This window comes from Sycon ciliatum, chromosome 1 (genome assembly GCF_964019385.1).
Source record: "Sycon ciliatum chromosome 1, ocSycCili1.1, whole genome shotgun sequence".
NCBI classification, from domain to species: domain Eukaryota; kingdom Metazoa; phylum Porifera; class Calcarea; order Leucosolenida; family Sycettidae; genus Sycon; species Sycon ciliatum.
Window position 1 is genome coordinate 84261207 of NC_088643.1, and position 20000 is coordinate 84281206.

Sequence of the window (20000 nt, forward strand, 5' to 3'; positions counted from 1 at the left end):
GCAATATGCGGTAGGATCCGCGATATGTCAGTTAGTTTACGAACTGGGTTTAGCTTATGAAAACAAGATGCCTCTCCAGTACCGTGTCCAGATGAGTCCTTATGAGCGAACGTTTAGGTTTCGTCGCAATATCAGGCCTAGGTTGATGCGATGCCCAATGGGCGAAATATTGGCAAAGTTCAAGTATTTATTTGGTGCAGCTGAGAGCCTGTTGCCGGAATGGCGGTGTTTTCAAGTGCAAGGAATACGCTGCAATGGAGTTTGGGAATTCTGAAGAGACTGTATTTACAGCCATTTTATGACATTATACTGTATTCACAGCCATTTTATGACATTAGACCGTAGTACTAGACTGTTTTCACAGCCATTTTTTCTCGTTTTTCTTCCGGTGCTGTTGAGGTTGCACTCGTAATAATTATTGTGTTTATTTTGCCCGTACAAGAGGCTTGCTTGCGTTGGAAAAAAAAAGATATTAATTATTATTAATGTGCCGTGCCATGCCGCGTCAGTGCAGTACCAGGGAGTCGTAAAAGCCGGCTTTTAGTTTTACGACTCCCTGGTCGGTACAGCCACCGCCATTCGCCAGCCTAGCCTATACATGTACATGTATAATAGACTGTCCCCGTGGAAAATTGCGGAAAAAAATCGCAAAAAACGCGGGGAAAAACGCGGCATAATATGGCATAATTTGCGGTGAATTTGCAGTGAATAATATTGATGTGCGGCAATTTTCAGTGAGTATGTAGTGAAATCAATCAGTTTTAAACAAGTCTCTGGTGTAAGCACTCGTCATTTGAGTAAAAAGCCGCCACGATGAGACGTTGCTGACCGAACAGTGCACTGTGTGTACGTGTAGTGCAACAAAAAAGTTCAAAAAACGCGGGAAAATCGCGGAAAACGCGGTCTTTTAAAAATCGCAAAAAACGCGGCCGCGGAATCGCAATTTTCCCCGGGGACAGAATAGTCTCAAGACTCTCATACTTCAAGTAATAACATTGTACTTGTAGTAATATTATTTTGTATTATTTGTACTTTGTAGGCTCTGCTCATGCTCAGCCTCTACTCTACACTGTCACTACAGCCGTACAGGCTCAGTCTAGTGTCAGCCTACAGCTTGTACAGCTAGCTAGATACTAACTGAGTAGACTAGGTACTAGGTGCTAAGTCAACCACTTGACTGCATGAGAGTCGCCGTTGTGCCCAATCTGGCAGGAGTAGACCCAGGTGCTCGAAGTCCGTACATGGTATCCTAAGTTCGTACGCCCATAATTTCATGTTCTGTTATTGTATTCGACTCAAATATTTTATCGAGGGGACAGTGTGGTATGTTCTCCTCGCGTAGCAATGTTCAGGGATCTACGATAAGCAGAAGTCCCATACCACGCGATCACGCGCGAGTGGGTTTTCGAGTGCCCATACGAAATACAAATTGGGTTACATTTCATGCAAAAATCAACTTTGCCAAGACCGATTTCGAACGGACACAGCGTCAAACAGACCTTCACTCAATCATCAAGAGCCAGCTTAGAGCTGACAATGGCCAGAGGAGAAGAATTTACAGAGAACCACCAATTCTTGCAGAAAGGTTGACACTCCTGGCATCTCCACCACTGTTTTCCCGCGGTTTTCACAGCGCAGCTGCTTCTTCTCTGAGCCGACTAAAACAGCTTGCAGTTCGGCAACAAACTACGCTTTTGCAAGAAATACTGGTGGAGGCACATGCCAAACATATCCCTTCGGTGCTTTCGTCGTAACCGAGGGATTGCAAGTTAGCAATTAGCAGAAATATGTGTGTATTTCGAGTCACCTCTGATCAGTACGGACTTAGAGTACCCTCCGCGACACAAAAATTTGATATGAAAAATCAGCGAACTCCAGAGAAACAGATCGGATCGAAAGATGGCCTGGTTCAATCGAGCCTGGCCTCAGAACAAACTTGGACAAGATACCTTCCATCCACGAGCAGGATTCTGGCAAGTGATCATTGCTAGTGTGAGTTTCAGCTCGACAAACACACACTGTAAAAGTGTACGGACTTCGAGTACCTGGGTCTACGATCCGTAGATCTACGAGTGGAGTGTAGATGGATCGTGCGATAGTCCGGCATTTTACCTTTGCATTTTGTCATTTTGTTCCAGTTGTAGTTTCTGCGCTGTTGAGTGTTCGGGAGATCGTCAAATTGCGAGTAGGTCGCCAGGGAGTAAGTGCACTACTCCCTGCGTTCTGCTGTGGTGCATCCTCCCAAATACGAAAGCAATAAATAATTCAAGGCCCAGTGCGAAGAATCGAGGTGGAAAGGAGGGCCACTTTCCCACAGCGTTGACGTGCACAAGTAAATTTAATAGTTGAGCGAAGTGAAGTGGTGGTAGTCTGCTTGTATAAGAGTTGACGCGACATCGCTGAGACCCAGCCGCAGTCTCAACTGGCAACCATGTCCGTTACGGTGGAGCACGATGATGGTGGCGCTCCGAGCGCTGGCCAATCGCTAGCACCCAGTGCCTTGCGAGGCCAAAATATCGAAGGTCGTGCAAGCTACAGGAAGGTGGGTGGTGGGGAATTTTGTGTAGCTGGTTTGCACCAGCTTTACTCGCCAAACCATAATATTAGTGTTTGTGCAAGGCGATGGAGGGGACTGACCATCATTGGCACATGATTACACTATGTTTCTGCTGGCAATGGATCTTGCGTTGAGCTGGCCAGCGCCCAAGTTAGTTGGGTCTATGCCTTTGCGAAGCTAGTCCGAACTAGCCGCTGTCCACTGCAGGACTTGGCGGAGACGGACTGAAAGTTTGAATGGCGATTGACGGCAAAAGCGTTTCTCTTTTTTGTAGATGCTGAGTGGCTTCGTGACGGGTTTGGACGATATGCTGAACGAATGGTGTGCGAATAATGCTGACTCTCCTTCGTCCACAATGGATAGGCGGTGAGCAAAATAAGATGTGTCCAGCTGTGTGTGAATTCAATATTATTAGATTATACTGACATGTCATTACTTTTGTGGGGTACTTTTACTAACCGTAAGTAAGGTGAAGATTCCTTTCATTCAGCTTGTTTTAGACTAAAATTCATCAGCAATAATTATTATTATCTTGACTTCCTGCAGCCGAACCAGGACCGTTTCTACACATACATGCACACACGCACGCACACATACGCACACATACGCACACACACACAAGCATACACGCACAAGCACACACACACACATACGCACACACGCGCACACACACACACACACACACACACACAGATAGACACACACAGACGTACATGCACGCGCACGCATGCACACACACACACACACACACACACACACACACACACACACACATGCTCCTGCAAACGCCTGTGTCTGTCTGGCCACTATCTCCGCAGGTGGAACGTGGCTATCCACATCGGTGGCGAGTTGAGATACCATGTTTGCCATCCAGCCTCTCTGTTGTGGGTTGTATAATTATCCCTCATAATTATCATTGCTGTTTTCTCACACCTCATGCAGGTCTTTAGACAGTGACACTCCGCTGCCGACGGCAAGCGGGACGGTTGCTTTGGATTCGCAACACAGGTATGTGTATGTGCGTGTGTGTGTGTGTGTGTGTGTGTGTGTGTGTGTGTGTGTGTGTGTTAACAGCTACTAACAGTGCCAGCATGACATGCTTGGCAATTCGTTACCCGTGTTTTTAATCTGCCATTCTTCTTCTGTCACTACTATTGTAGTTCCGGTAGGTAGAGTACTGTCGGGTAGCGCCGGAGAACGACCAGGCTAGTATTTTACCCTGGCACAGCATACCAATGTATACACGGTGACTCGACTGTGCATCGCCTGTAATACATGAAGATAAGAACGGTCTCGGCTAGGAGGCTAACCCCCGCCAGTTCTCCGGTGACCAACAGTGCTGTATAGGTTGTGACTTCTGTGTCTAAAGGAAAAGGACAACATGTTACGAGTTATGACAAACTGTCCACCAACGTAACCAGATCTTATACAGTCAGCGAGTGCGACAAAATGGCACCAAACTGACAAGGAGTACTGAGACCGTGCATTCGGCGACCTGACACCTAGCTCCAACACTTCTCCAAGGCGCAAACCAACAACCTTCCAACTTGGAAGGCTCAGGTTCGGAAAGGTCCAAGAGGGGAAGGAAAAATCGCACTCGCTGACTGTATAAGATCTGGTTACGTTGGTGGACAGTTTGTCATAACTCGTAACATATTGTCCTTTTCCTTTCTTCATCATAATTATATTGGCTCACCATCCGTGTTAAACTTCTGTGTCTGTTCTTCTTTATCCATTTCATCTAGTTCTCCTGGAGGGTCGCTGGATGACTTTGTAGGCGATGAGAATGATGATAGTGCTCATGATGACAGTGGTAAGACCGTGGGTGTACAGTGTCAGTGAGCGGAGAGTGAGTGTAGAATGAGTGTAGAGTGAGCGTAGAGTGAGTGTAGAATGAGTGTAGAGTGAGTGTAGAGTGAGCGTAGAGTGAGCGGAGAGTGAGCGTAGAGTGAGTGTAGAGTGAGTGTAGAGTGAGCGTAGAGTGAGCGTAGAGTGAGTGTAGAGTGAGTGTAGAATGAGTGTAGAGTGAGTGTAGAGTGAGCGTAGAGTGAGCGTAGAGTGAGTGTAGAATGAGTGTAGAGTGAGTGTAACTTAGAATGAGTGTGGAGTGAGTGTGTTGGCAGTGGTGGTATGAAAGTACAAGACTGAGTGTAGAGTACTGCAGTACAGGCCTGCACTAAGCCAGTTCCACTGGTTGTGTTAGAGGTCAAGCAACATACATACCAGATATATGCTATGCACAGTAATGGCCTGGGGTGACTCAAGTTGTCTTACGTGTGCATGTAGCGTAAAGGATGGCGAGAGTGCCCCACCACCACCACCACCTCCCTTCCGTGGTTGTGGGTTGGAGATGGTGTCCTGTCTGTAGGTCATGCGAGCATGTCACTATACGCGACATGTATCTTGTACACACATTGCACGTCGTGCAGCCAATGCGTAATCAGTTTACCATCGAGCGGATGCCAGCTCCACGCAACAACATGCTAAGTTTGACTTTAGTACACTAAGGCTCTCACACCGTACACACTTAGTTGCATTACGCCATACAATTTTCTTTCCTTGGCTGTAAAATCAAGGCGGGGCGGGCGCTCCCACCAGACAGCGCTATCTTGCTGTACTTCACAGCATCTACATTTGGCTGGCACGTTTGAAGAATTCAATTTGTACTACATGTCCATGACATTAGAAATTGGCCATGTGCTACCTCTTCTGGGTGGGGAACGCTTGGTCTAGTTTTCAATTCTTTTGCCCGTGCCCAGGATCTGATGATGAGGATGAAGTAGACGGAGCAGAAGACTACAATGCACCGTCGATAGCTGCAAACTACAACTACGTAAGGTTTACATGGAGGAGGTCTTTGGAACACTGCGTATAAATGTGTGAATAGATTTGCTTCATCCTGTGCGATGGCTTTCAATGTCCGGTGTCATGTTGAAAATTTGCCATTCCATATGGAGAAGAATGCGAATGTCTTGGCTGCTTCTGTCTTGCAGCATACTCTACTTCGTTCTGATGAGCTGACCACTGTAGAGCGGCTGCACGCTTCGTCGGAGTTATGGTTCTATCCGACTCTCAGTCGTGCTGATGGTAGGGGGCACAGAAGCCACTTCACAATAGATTTTCGTTCTTATTAGCTGCCACTGCCACGTGATAGACGTGTGTGCGCTCTAACAAGATAATTCTGGCATTTAGCTCCATGTACGTGATATCTTGTGCACATCACAAACAGGAACCAGGAATCTATACCCCCCCCCTCCCCTCTTCAGTACTTGTATGTATACTGCGGTCGATGCTCTGAAGAAGAGTTGTGTGGTGTTATTTGATTACCTGTGCCATCCTCCCGTTCGGGCATGCAAGACGAGGGGTGGAGGGGTGTGTGTGTGTGTGGGGGGGGGGGGGGGGGTGGGGGGTGGGGGGTGTTAGGAGAACAAACCGGAGGCACATAGCCCTCCACGTAGAATTAATCTCGACCAGCTGAAGACAACCAACGGCTTGTCCATCGACTTTCATCTTAAGACAGCCCGTGGCCTATATATTAGCGACCCGGCTGTGCAAACATGCCATTAACAGCTTCCTGCACTCTCTTCTTGTGCCTTCTTTGGCATTAGACTATTTGTAATTGTTGCATTTACAGAAAACTTGTCCAAAGTGGTCCGGCCAAAGTCTGACAGGTGTATGAGGTGAGAATTGCCAGCCACGCCCCGAAGAACCAGGCCACAGACTGTGTTGATCCACCATACCCATCACTTGCTGGGTGGTGGAAATTACTTTAAATGGAGAATGTACATGTTTGTGTTTGTGTGTGAATGTGCATGTGTGTATGTGTGTCACTGTCTGCCTGCCCGTCTGTTTGTTCTTTGTCGCTAAGTCTATGCCATGTTCTGTACTGGTCCTACTACATTTCAGCCCTCCGTATGTTGGAGCACAAGGAAGTGGGTGTGTTCATGGTTCGCAACAGCAGTAAACCGGGCAACTATGCCCTGTCCATGCGACAAGAAGACCCCAATCCCTACATACAGCACTATCTCATACAGCAGAAACGCAGTGGTAAGGACATGTGCATTCTCTAGTAGCTGTTGCTCTCTCTATGCTGCAGTCAGTGTTGCTGGCATGTTTGTTCGCTGTGCTACCCCTGCTTTTTATCCTGTGTCTGACTCAGTGAGACTTATACAAATACATGGACATGCTTTGTACTAGGCTGTCACCATAATTGTATGTTTCGGCTATAAGACCACGCGGTTCCTGCATGCGTGGGGCTTATGACTGTCTTCATTGTGGCTGCGTGTGTGAGCGTTTGTGCATGTGTGCGTGCGTACATGTGCGTACGTGTGTGTGCGCGCGCGTGCACGTGTGTGTGTGTGTGTGTGTGTGTGTGTGTGTGTGTGTGTGTGTGTGTGTGTGTGTGTGTGTGGTGTATGTGGTATCTGATGTGTGTCCAACAGGGCTGCAGGTGCAGGGTGCCGAACATTACTTCGACTCGCTGGAAGACTTGATCGCTCATTACTGCGACTACATCAGGTAAATGTACTAGATTGTCATCAGGTAAATGTACTAGATTGTCTGGCACAAGCCAGCAGCACTGTGCAAGGCTGATCCGACGACGAGCTGAATTGTGCAAGGCTGATCCGACCGTGAGCTGAATTGTTCAGCAGTTTCCATAGGCCAAGTCCATATAGACTACACTACGTATGGCTGTTGTTAAGTGGATGAATATCATGTATGTCTTAATGTTGGTACCCACAGTACGAATATGTCACTTCAACGGGAAGAGTGGCACGTGTATGAACAATACATAGACGCATGTCCAGAACTCTGCTGTTGTGTTCATCAGAGTCTTCGGATTTGCTTTACCTTGTTGTCCTTACTGCTTGCAGTGGAGGAATGCCGACAAACGTGATTCTGCCGATTAGCGTTGCAGAGCCCTCCAATCGTCAATCTCTGCTATTGGCAATGGAGAAAGAGAGCGGTAGGTTCCGAAAACATACTACAGACTGAGTGAGTGTTTGGTTTGTCCGGTCTGTCATTGGATTTGCTGCTCCCTCCTTCAGTTTGAAATGTACTGGAACATTTAGGTATCCATGCCTGTCTTGTGTCTGGCCTTGCGGAAGAATGATATTAACCCACCCTCCCTGTGCCTATAATTATACTCGTAGATAGATCTGAAGGAAGCTGGGCTCTTGCATGCGCGTACATGTGTGTGTGTGTACATGTGTGTGCATGTGTCTGTGTGCATGTGTGTGTGTGTCTGCGTGTGCACTCGCCTCTCTGTGCCTGCGTTTTTCTGTGTCTGTGTATAATGTGTTTGAACTTTTCAATTGAAGCCATGCTCAAGCTTCTGGAAACATCCGTGCTTAACCCTGGAGTACTGACATCCGGTCAAGTGTCCTGTCTCCAGGCAGGCATCACTGATATACGTCATGACACAACGCGTGTATGTCCTCCAAGGGCATCTTTCCAGGTAAGCGTTAGAAGAGTCTTGTCGTGGAATCTTTATGTCAGGTCTTTTAATGTTTCCAGGATCTCTTCTTCTATCCTTGATTGTCTTTAATCTGACTAATGTGTGAACATGCTCTGCTTTCTTGTGTATGAGCTTGTACACGTGCTGCATTATTACGGATACCTGTTGTTTTCTTTGTTTTCCTTCTTCATTTGTAGAAAAGCGTACGAATGCCTCTCATCCAGTCGCAGTTTGTGCCAACGCCCAAGACTTCACTGACGTGTCCGCCCGGCTCGATGTCCTTGACGCGTGGTGACGTTGCACCACCACCGCTACCCAGGGACAAGCCTCCTGTCCTGCCGCCGAAAAGAAACCGATATGCAACCTCTGCAATGCCGCATCCTCAGGTGCCGCGCTCCAGGTCAGAGATGTCACCCAATAACACAATGTCGAGCAGCCCACGATCAGCTGAAGCAACCCCGCCACCTTTGCCACCGAAGCAGAAGACATTGGTAAGCGTTAAACTTGTAGTATGGTGTCTCAATAACTAAAACAAATTCACGGGCCGCGGCGAGTTTTCCGCATCCGTAGGAACTCCACCACCCTCTATGACTCACAAGACACAACTAGACATAACTAGACATGGCGGAAAGTAGGTAGGTGCCTTCATTATTGATTTAGCTTTACTAAGAACACACTGCGCTATTAGTATCTGCTGTGAGCACAGAGGCTTGCTAATTGTACTGAAGCTGTTTGCTTGTGAAGTACCAGTGGCAAAAATATCGGCAGTTTTATAGTGCTGCGTGACCGCTATCTCCTAATAGCTGACATGTGTGTGCACGTGTGTGTGTTTGTGTGTGTGTGTGTGCACGTGTGCATGTGTATGCGTACACGTGTGGGAATGTGTGACAACAGAAAACCAAGAAAACTCCACCGCCCATACCACACAGAGCTGGCATACCTGGAACCCTCTCCGAGGAGGAGGATAACATTGAAGAGCAGATGCCAGCGCGGCGAATGTCCTCTCACCAGCGTCGCTACACCATCTCATCCCTCGACAGAAAGTCACTGGCGCGCACTCGTGCCAATAGTGATGAAGTGGCTGCTGAAGAGGCGAATTTAGTAGGTGATTTGGACAAGGATGAAGATGGGTACTTGTTACCCGTTCAGATTGAACAGGCAGCTGCCACTCTACAGCAACAGCAGCCGCCACGCCACCGTACTTCAACCGTTGGCAGCATTCAGCGAGAAAATGGCAGTGTGCGACCATCCTCCAGAAGCTCTGGGTGTAAGTTCAAATTGTGTGTATCTTATGAACGGGAAGACAGCATGGTCAAATATGTTATGTCTTCCACACTGCTCGCAGACAATTGCAATGCTTTTGCCTGCAGATCTTATACCATGTAGTGTTGATACTCCGTCTGTCTTGTCCGATATTAGGCCTATCTGATCCTGTGTCTATCTTAATGCGATATTAGGTCTGTCCTGTCTTGCTTCTATCTTTTAAGATAGACACAGGATAGTACAGACCTAGTAAATGTGATGCAATGTCTGTCTTGTCCTGTGTCTATCTCTATCGAGTAACACACCAGTGCTATGGCGGCTGCAGCCCATGCACGGTCCTGTGGTGGTGTGATATGATGGCCGTGTACTGACTGCACAATGTCGTGTATGTTGCCTCTGTGCACACGTGTGTGTGTGTGTGTGTGTGTGTGTGTGTGTGTGTGTGTGTGTGTGTGTGCGCGTTTGTCCGGCTCTGAATGTACACACTGGTATGTTTTGCAGCCCATGCGTACATTGACATTGATCAGTTGGTCATGGAGGACTCATCACCGTCGACATCACCTTTGGACTCCAGAGGAACAGCGCAAACGACTCCGTCTGTACACATCCCTAACTCTAAGTAAGTCTTATGAACTTGTCAAGTCTTGATCAGTGCTGCATGGTTTCTAAAACGTTACAACTGACAATTGTTATTTTAGATATTTGACTGCAGTGGTGGAAGATTTGTTAATGCCTGGCTTCTGCCGTTTGTTTAAGTTTCCTATTTTTACGCTAATACACGACAGAGATGATTCAAACGCCTCTCATGTTCAACTTCATGTTTGCTTGTAGACGGCCCAGTGTGGATGATGATAACTTGACGGGTGCAAAGGTAAACGGCAAGGCACAGCGTATCCTGGGCATGGACGATCCTGAACCCCGTCGAGCAAGCGGTAAGACACGCCAGCTAGCTCGTATGATCCCTCTTGCAAGTACTTGTTTGTTAGTACTTGTTTGTGTTCCTCTCATGCACCACCCTGTCCTGTCCTGTCCTGTCGTGTGTGCGTGTGTATGTGGGGGGGGGGGGGGGGGTACGCGTGCGCTTGTGCAGGCACGTGTCTGTGCATGTGCGGGCATGGGTGCGTGTGTATTGTGTGTAGGATGTGATGAGTGTGTGTGTGTTTGTGTGTGTGTATGGGTTAACCTGTTAGTATGCTGGAGATCAGCTCAAGCAGACGCTACAAGTATCTAGTATCTACACTGTACTAGAAACATGACAGGACTGTGCGTCATCCCAATGCACTGCTGTCACACTTCTCAAACTTGTCTGCATCTAAGCCACTGCCATGTTCTTTACTCTGCTGATCCAGCAAGGGCACACAGTGTAGGAATGTGTATGTGCTCTTACCAGCCCTCAAGTAACCTTTCCCCGACTTCGATCATGCTGTGGACAGTAACCATTCTTACACACATTGTCCATGTGAACACAATGCTGCGTTTCCTACTCAGCCAGTTGATGCTGTATGTTTTCATCTTGTCTGATTGATGTGTTCAGCTCCGAAAGTGAATCCCTCTGCTTGGATAAAAAGTATGACATTGTTTGTGATTGTTGATATTGATTGCTAGTAAAGCATGCTGTTGTGCTGCTTGTATTGTACCATAAACTTTGTACCCGACTTTGAACCTTGTACTGTGCATTGAACCCTGTACCCTGATTTGAACCTTGCACTTTGCATTGAACCTTGTACTGGACTTTGATCTCAATCTTGTACTATCGTAAAACTACGACTTCTGATGGCACATGTAAACGAATGGTATGCAGATACAAATTTCCACTTTATTTTCCCTTTTGCCCATTCTTATCATGGCTCTCTCTCTCTCTCTCTCTCTCTTTCTATCTATCTCTCTCTCTCTCTCTCTCTCTCTCTCTCTTTCTCTATCTATCTATCTATTTCTCTCTCTCTATCTCTCTATCTCTCTATCTCTCTATCTCTCTCTCTCTCTCTCTCTCTCTCTCTCTCACACACACACACACACACACACACACACACACACACACACACACTAACACACACACACACACACACACACACACACTCACACACACTGACCATCTCAGTTTACCTCTGTCGGTGGTGGTTGTGTTTGTCTCTGCGTGTACTGCTATGTAGATCGCGCAGCCAACTTGAGTGTCATGTCTCGCTTTGGCAAGACTGCAACAGAGCGTGTTGTCATTGGTATCACAAAGTGAGTGGACCACTGATAAACCTATACACTAATCCCTGTGTTAGTTCACATCAGCCATTGATATACTCCTACTTTGTTCTGGAATCTTGATCAAGTGTGAGGGAAAGTGTTGAGGCGTTGTGGATGCCAACAACCGTGAGACTGCGTTGTTCAGTGGCGGTGTAGTCCGTGAGACTGCGTTGTTCAGTGGCGGTGTAGTCCGTGAGACTGCGTTGTTCAGTGGCGGTGTAGTAGATAACCTGTTCAAGCAGCTCTGTCAACATGACCCCCTTTGTATTTCCTGTACGACTCATAGGTATGCAGCGAGCAAGAACACCGTCCTGGGCCAGAACATCGATGTGTTCCTGACGACGGCAAACAGCAAGCCCCATGATGACAACCCGGTGAAGTTTGCCGAAGAGATACGTGGCTTCATGAATAGCCTGAAGGGTTACCTGCTTGGCCCAGGCCGTCAGGAGCTCAATGAGATCATTGCTCGCAGCTATGACTTTGCTGGCGGTACCGAAATCAATGTTCAGTTCATACTGGAGAAAGCGTTGCACAAGGCCGTGCTGAAGCCGCTGAAGCCGCTCGTATACAAATCCTTTATAGATAATATGTCCAGGTAGGTGGTCCATGGATAGTCTGCCTCTGGTTTACTTGTGCTTGGGATCTGTGGAATTCGAACTTTCCTGCAGGTTTGCCGAGTGGACGGTGCGGTGGGCTGCTCGTGTGTTTAGATGGCAGTCGTGCGTCAGTCGAGTGTTAAGTCCGGCAAGAAGCGTGTGTTCCATGTAGGAGCAATCAACTTGATGTGTGGAATGTTTCAACTACTTGCATGTGTTGCAGGGAGAATTGAATATTTGTAATGGCTGTATTACGTTAGGGCACTGCACGCTCAAAGCAGCACTGATTATGGTCCATGCTACCCATGTACGCAGATGTGCTGTCAATCAAGATGGGAAGGCACAACAACCACTGGGGACGCTTGCAGAGGTTCACTGCAATCTAGTTAAAAGACGAGGAAGTATTCGCCAAACTCAATTGACGTTTATACACCAGTGTCTGTTGATTACATGTATGTACTGTCTGTTGTTGGTGCATGTGTAGGGATGGTACCTTGGCCAATCTGAGGAACTGTATGAAAGCCGGGAAGAGGATGACTCCAGCCGACCTTGGTGTGAGAGTAAGTGGCCATAATCCGTCGTCTAGCCAGCTGGTTAGCTACGTCATGTAGTCACATCTACCCTAGGATATGTGTGTTCTACGCACAGTCAACTACACCACTGATACAATCCGATGATGTTGAGCTGGTGAACCGGTGCAAATACCGTCACTGCCACAGCCACTCATCTTACTGGTGGAGACCATCAACTCCTCCTGTGACTGATCATGCACGCCGTGCATCACCATACTTGCACGTTGCTCAGTATCATTGTTATGCCGCCGTGGTGCATCACCATACTTGCACGTTGCTCAGTATCATTGTTATGCCGCCGTGGTGCATCACCATACTTGCACGTTGCTCAGTATCATTGTTATGCCGCCGTGGTGCATCACCATACTTGCACGTTGCTCAGTATCATTGTTATGCCGCCGTGGTGCATCACCATACTTGCACGTTGCTCAGTATCATTGTTATGCCGCCGTGGTGCATCACCATACTTGCACGTTGCTCAGTATCATTGTTATGCCGCCGTGGTGCATCACCATACTTGCACGTTGCTCAGTATCATTGTTATGCCGCCGTGGTGCATCACCATACTTGCACGTTGCTCAGTATCATTGTTATGCTGCCGTCGTGCATCACCATACTTGCACGTTGCTCAGTATCATTGTTATGCCGCCGTGGTGCCCGCGTTGTGTTTCTATCCGCCAGGAGCGTCTTATTCCACCGCAGGGCCCTTCCTTGCATCAGATTGGTCAGCACCTGGTCAAGATGCAGAAGGCCATCTCACCCAACACGAAAATCCAGCACATGCTGGATGCCATCAAGACTATCTATAAGTCGGTGAGTGAACAATGCATTCTTAATTTTACTATTGACTCAGCTAGCTTGCCCGTTGCCCTACCAGTATGACGCCTTGTCCTGCTGGCAGGACCCAATAAATCAAGAATGACCACGGCCAGTGCATTGGACATGTGTATTTTTTGCAAACGTCGAAATGGCCACATGTGTACAGGCTGGAACGCTAGCGGCTATGTCCGAATGATTTTTGACCGTGATGTTTCGCTGATGATGAGGTCTTTCTCGGCATGCAATGCTGTGCAAAGCTGCACACCCCAGTTCGGCTGGTGGCATAGATTGTGGCCATGGAGTGTTGTAACATACATGTACGTTGTAGGATCAGCTGCGAAAGCGTGTGCAGTTCATCTCCAGCCTCTCTCCAACTACTCACTTCCACGTTTTAGGTACAACGGGCCATCCATAAATGCAGGGCATCAATCGTGGTGATACTTGTTCATCTCTGTGTCTTTCTGTATGATTGTGCGTTAACTACAGGTCAAAGACACACAGTCGGAGATTGCCAATGAACAGCTAGTACTTGGTGCAGATGGTATGTACTATGCAGCTCAATATTATGCTTGCTGGTTAAAACTTAAGGTGTTAAGGTTGACCACTTATCGGCGACATGACCATGCTCAATTAGTCCAAGGTGTACCCTCTGCTGCTGCGACTGCTTGTGCTGATGCTGCTGCTGCTATTGTAGCGTCGTGTCTAGAATTGTCTGTAACGTTTCAGTCTTGAGTGTTCAACTTCTGGCTGTAAGCATTTTTGGTTTTGGTGAGCAACTGCTATGTGGCGAATTCCACTTCCGCGTCCTATTGTTGTAGTGTCTTGCTTATATCTACATGCTGATGCGAGCGGTATCAGAGCTGGACTCTTTGTAAGAACTGGGATCTGGACTTGATGGAATGGCGTATGTTCTCATCAAACACCATCGTCCTTCGACCTTGTAGTCTATGTTCCTTTCTGTTTTGTATGCGTGCATAGACTTTCTTCCCATGATGGTGTACGTACTGTGCCAGCTGGAGGTCTGGAAGATGGGCGTGGAGACGGAGTATCTCTGGGCACTGCTGGATAACTCTCTTACGGTTGGTGAAGGCGGTTACTACCTAACAACCATGAGCTCAGCTGGTGAGTGGTGGATCGACGGCCCCGCTGCCGTACTTCGTTTGAAACCTGCACTGGGTGCACAGCTGCACGCATACAAGCATGAAACGGAGTGTCACACCTTGTCTCCTTTAATGCCTATGACGTCAGAAAGGCAGTTCATTGAGATTACTAACTTACTATTAAAAGTGCTGTATTTGTGGCTCCTATCACTGTCACCTCTCCAGTGGAGAAGTTCCTCTAATGTCGTTTTGCAAAAATCACATTGTGAGAACCTACCTCTCTGCATTGCGAGTCACTTTAAGATGTTGGCAATGAGTGGCTGTGTGTTTGTTGTTGCTGTCACAGTGCATGCTATTGGCAGCCTTGCGTCACAGCCAGCTGTCTCACCCGAGCCGGCGGTGTTAACCTCGTCCTCGTCCTCCGCCAAGTTAAAACAACAGATCTCCTCGGCTAGCATGGTACCGAATAATACAAGTCGAAAGCCAGGCCAAGGGTCCGACGGGGATGTACCAAGCAGCAATGTGGGATATGTCAGCTCTTCATCGCCACCTCTCAGCATGGTCTCGCCGACTACGGGTGATGTACGCCTGCCGTGCATTGCAGACATGCAGGGGTTTATGCGAATACACATTGATGATCCATCGGGCAGAACACTGGTGAGTGGAACGTACACTGTGTGCACTATCAACAGACTACAGATTGCTGATGCTGCTGCTGTTGCTGCTGGTACTGCTGCTCTACTGTTGTTGTTGCAGTACGAAACGGTGTCTGTCCAAACCGTAGAGGTTTGAGATTCGACACAATTCATTTAGCTATGTAGGCCAATCTATTGCAGGGTTGCGTGTGAACGTTCTAATGTGCATGACCAGACTGGTGGTGGATTGCTCATCTGATACTGTTACATCAACCTCTCTCCTTCCTCTGGTTCAAGTGAATAATCACGATAATGTTTCTGTTGTTGTAATTGCATCAGTGTGGCTGCTGCTGCTGCTATTGTTGGCCCTACAGTCTGTCCATACTCTACCTGTCACAGTTGATACTACCGTGGCGGACACATGTAAGAAATCTGATTGCGAAATACCTGTTACGTTTAATGTGCCCGGTGGCTAGCTAGGGAAATCCCCTGCTCCTGCATTTTCAGCACCCCTAGCTAAGCAGTCTTTGGATATGCTGAGATGTGAAGCTCGCCGGGCTCAGGGCATGCATTGGACAAGTTAAAAGATTTAACCAAAAGCAAGCTTGTTCGAGTGCAATTGCTGAAGCAGTGCAGGGCAAAGCCCACTGGTCATCACTCTAGTGGTGTTGCGTAGCGTCGTGGACGGTACTCGACCAGGTGTTATCATGGGGCATGTGATGACCTTTTGACTGAGCCGTGGATGTCTTGAATAGCCTTGCCCTTTTGTACATGTATGTGCATTGGCTCTTGACAAACGCTACTGCTTGTGTGTGTGTGTGGGGGGGGGGGTGCATGTGCATGCTTTGATAGTCAGTGCACACACACAGGTGCATGTGCAGTAGTAGTAAGAACCTATCTTGTTCGCGGTCTGACGGTACTTCACTATTGTTCTGAATAGGTCGCATGGTGGCCAAGAAGTTTGACATCAAGGAGCCAGAGAGGTTTGGCCTGTATCAAGTTGAAGGAAAGAAAGGTAAAAGAACGGACGTTTTGTACTGCCCGCTGGGATCGGTTACTCTAAACTTCCATTGCCAATGGTCATGTTAGTTTTAACCCCCAGTCTGAGTCACAGTAAAAGTTCAGAGGAAGGCCAGTTCTTCCGCCGCCCATGCAATCACACACACCGCCAGATATTATTTCTTTGCGACTTGTGTGGATGTGATACGTATTGAAACAACTCATCTCTCCTCCACAAGACAATTCGCCTATGTTACTATAAGTACAATGTACACTCTAAACTAACACTGGTCATCGCAGGGACGTAGGACTCGGTCATACTCTAAACTAACACTGGTCATCGCAGGGACGTAGGACTCGGTCATACTCTAAACTAACACTGGTCATCGCAGGGACGTAGGACTCGGTCGGCCCCCGGTCAGGCCATGGCCACCGGCACCTTATTTTGTAAAAAAAATTGACCACCCAATTCGTGAAAACGGGGGTTTTCATCAATAATGTCCATTTCTGGTCAAGTACCCCATTTGGCCAGACCACCTGACATCCCAGTGCTACGACGACCCTTGGAATTAGCCAGATCACCTGACATCCCAGTGCTACGACCCTTGGAATTAGAGGTTGGTAGAACTTGGTACTCTTAGCAATGATTTATTTCAGTTTGTGAACTTAGTGTGAGTCGTTGAGTAAGCCCTGTTTTTTTCCTGGGTAAGAAAAGTGCAGACTGATCACTGTTGTCATACTGTGACTTTCTGGTCATGGAGGGGGGGGGGGGGGGCTACAAGTAACCGGGCATTGGACACACAACACTGAAATTAAATACTGGCTGGATCGGTCGTATTGAGTAGCTGCAATGTGTTGTTGTGCACATCTTTAGCCACGCTTCTGAAGGCCACCGACAAGCCGCAGCTGATCAAGGCTGACTGGTTGGCCGACAGTAGCATGTATGGTCAAGTACATCCCGGCGTCGAGCGCTATTTTGGTTATCGGCAGCAGCACCTGAAGCACTGAGAGAACGGAGGACTGCTTGCTCTACTACGCGATCCAGCCCGCCCGCATGTTCCGGTCAGCAAACTGACGTTACCTGAGTTTTGAGCTGAACCAGTATTCTAATCTGTGATCACTGCTATAAGTTATGGTTGTTTGTGACACCTCACCATTTTAAATCTTCTTCTTCCTTTGACCGATCATACCGAAATTGACAGACTTAGCTTGAATACTACTTTGAAGTGATTATTGTGTCAATTACCACTATACTCTATACTCTGCACTCTCACAATAACTATGTAGGGCGAACGTCGCGAGTATAGTTTCTGTTTGTTGACAAATATAGTTATTTTTTGACTCCACACACGCGAATCGACCCCCTGTGCACACCCGGTCCACACCACACAGATCACATCAGAATAGGACGGCAAAGACAACTACCTATGCAGACGGTACACTTGCTGGGATAACCAGTATAGACAGCACGCTGCTTTGATAGAAGCAGACACTACATGCAATGGTACCAAGAGTGCATAAACAAGAGTATGCAACTGTGGTTATGGCCCAGTGCGCGGCGCGCTGCCTTTATTACGTAACTTGCCTTCATCACGCTCTGAAAGCATGCATTCAAACTCACAATTTCTCGTACGAGCCCATCCGTTTTTGCTCGATTCGTTCCAGTACCTACGCGATCTCTGAATTCTGGCGCGTGAACTCCAGTTCCGTACGAAAGTTCATTTCAAACCAGAGGGAAAGTGCGGTGTATGATTTTCCGCAGTGCGCGGACTGCGGATGTAATAAAGGCAGCGCGCCGTGCATCTGGCCCATAGAAAAGAGATCACAGTTGCATACTCTTGTTTATGGACTCTTGCTGGTACCCTAAACAAGTGAGATTGGAGTTATTTTATCAACCATCAGCCTCGCCAACTGAATACTGGAACCCAGAGCGAGTAGACATACCAACAACCTCAGCCATGATAGCTACACTAGTAACGACATACTGGATCGTGAAACTAGTCCAACTTCCATGCGTTATGGCAAGTTGGCAAACACACACACACGCGGGCGCTTTCCAACCACAGATCCCCGTGCACTGGACAACACAGAGCTTACAGGAATTGAATTCTGAGACCGGCAGTGCACGGTTAACCTTTGTATCCAGAAAAGCGCCTAAAACATTCCAAAATGAGAAAGAGGTCGCACTCAGCGCCGTATGTTGATATGAACCTATAAACTAGTATAAAGCAATTGAAGGTGTGCACAAGCGTGTCAGAAGTACACAGTATTATACCGACCACAGCTCCCGTTGTGACTGCCTGCTGTAGCTCGGTGTAGCTCGGTGGCGGGCTATACCAAAACTATGGATAAATGGAAAAAAATAAGAAAATAGTTGGCTACAGGATAAAATATACTCTGGCAAAGTGCTATGTTCCATGGCATGCAACACGACCAGTCTCAAAGCTGAAAGGGAAAGCAGAAGGTACTAGCATAAGTAGAATAGTTGTGGTAGTTGACATACCAGCACTGGCACATCAAGTCACGCGTATACATGCATCATAATGAAGTATTTACAATGGATTGAGGGGCATAAAGGACTGGCATGCATGATACTGCAGTTCAACGGTGTAATGGAAATTGGAAAAAAGGCTATTCTCAACAACAACAAAACAACGTGATCATGATGTTCTGTAGTATGGCAGTGCAATGTAAAGGCGACATACAGGTCAAGTGGTCATAGCATGCATGCACTGCACAGCGGCAGTGTGAACACTGATCCAATAATTATAATAAGAAAGCTGAAAGCAAATGGAGATCATGGCGAAGCTGGAGAGAGAGAGGGGGGGGGGGGGGAGGGAAGGAGAGAGGGAGGCATAGATAGATAGATAGATAGATAGAGGAGAGAGAGAGAGAGAGAGAGAGAGAGAGAGAGAGAGAGAGAGAGACCGACAGACCGAAAACGTAACGTTCAAGACAGTAGCTCACTTCACGTAATTCGCTCAGTTCTATAGCACACCAGCCACAAGGAGAACCTGGACAAAGACGTGCTTCCTGCTGGTAGTCCCGACAGGTATATGGTGATGTTATGCTCACGAGCATGATGATGTCATCCTGACAGGCTTAATTATGATGATGTGATGCTGACAGGTATGATGATGTAAGTCTTTGACATGAGAACATAATTATAGCATACATGTAGATGACTTACGAAGAAGCAGGGAACGGAGCATACTCCCCCGTACACACTGAAGGTTCGAAGTAAGCCACACAGCCATAATGCCAAAGACAGGTGTGCCTGTATGAAAGCTGTAGATAAACCATCGAAGAGAACATTGAAAGAAACTCCGTCAAGACTGTCCACTGTCTAGGTGTGCAAGTGGTCGCTTGCGTAATCAGCCAATAACCCATTCTTCGGGAGCAGGACACCTGTTTCACAAATCCAACCTGCCAGGTTGCAGAACACATGTACTGGATACACAAAGACCCACATCTCCATGACCAGTGCGGCAGGCCGGGAAAACATAGCCACCCAACTGCTTTCCTTCGACTGAAAAATCTGACCGAGGCGGCCATCTTTTACTTCATCAAAAAAGCCCCATTCCGATAGCACTGGTATTCCATGTCATAGGGGGTATAGTACTGGTTTGTGATATTCAACCTCATGAACAGAATGCCACTGTCTGGTGCTAGGCAGCAGTAGCAGGTGCTAAGCAGTAGTAACGGGTGCCAAGCATTAGTAGTGGGTGCTAAGCAGCAGTAGTGGGTGCTAAGCAGCAGTAGCGGG

General features: G+C 47.6%; 2 protein-coding genes across 3 annotated transcripts in view; one reads left to right on the top strand and one right to left on the bottom strand.

The window, feature by feature from the left end:
- The first annotated feature begins 1403 nt into the window (after positions 1-1403).
- On the top strand, positions 1404-17578 carry LOC135805958 (protein sprint-like). 2 transcript variants are annotated; one of them, XM_065320082.1, is made up of 25 exons: positions 1404-2542; positions 2832-2923; positions 3500-3565; positions 4303-4370; positions 5317-5390; positions 5551-5644; positions 6464-6604; positions 7000-7075; positions 7432-7523; positions 7879-8015; positions 8213-8506; positions 8910-9282; positions 9780-9897; positions 10110-10210; positions 10813-10845; positions 11429-11504; positions 11800-12108; positions 12594-12669; positions 13363-13494; positions 13987-14041; positions 14479-14622; positions 14947-15257; positions 15610-15658; positions 16176-16250; positions 17109-17578. In XM_065320082.1, the coding sequence occupies exons 1-25, from the start codon at positions 2432-2434 to the stop codon at positions 17240-17242; spliced, it is 3231 nt and encodes a 1076-aa protein (XP_065176154.1). In that variant the 5' UTR covers positions 1404-2431; the 3' UTR covers positions 17243-17578. The 2 variants fall into 2 exon arrangements, with proteins under 2 accessions (XP_065176154.1, XP_065176155.1); XM_065320083.1 differs by lacking the exon at positions 1404-2542 and adding an exon at positions 2575-2707.
- Positions 17579-18336: 758 nt separating this feature from the next.
- LOC135805960 (metabotropic glutamate receptor 3-like) overlaps positions 18337-20000 on the bottom strand; it is an 11140-nt gene continuing 9476 nt past the window's right edge. Inside the window, exon 6 of the mRNA XM_065320085.1 lies at positions 18337-19522. The gene's annotated coding sequence lies outside the window, so the exon portion shown is untranslated. The remainder of the gene's footprint in view (positions 19523-20000) is intronic.

Coding starts and splice junctions, on each gene's coding strand:
- LOC135805958 (XM_065320082.1), top strand. CDS start 2,432: ATGTCCGTTACGGTGGAGCACGATGATGGTGGCGCTCCGAGCGCTGGC. Junction 7,076..7,431: donor CATTACTGCGACTACATCAG/GTAAATGTACTA, acceptor TACTGCTTGCAG/TGGAGGAATGCCGACAAACG. Junction 12,109..12,593: donor TTTATAGATAATATGTCCAG/GTAGGTGGTCCA, acceptor GTGCATGTGTAG/GGATGGTACCTTGGCCAATC.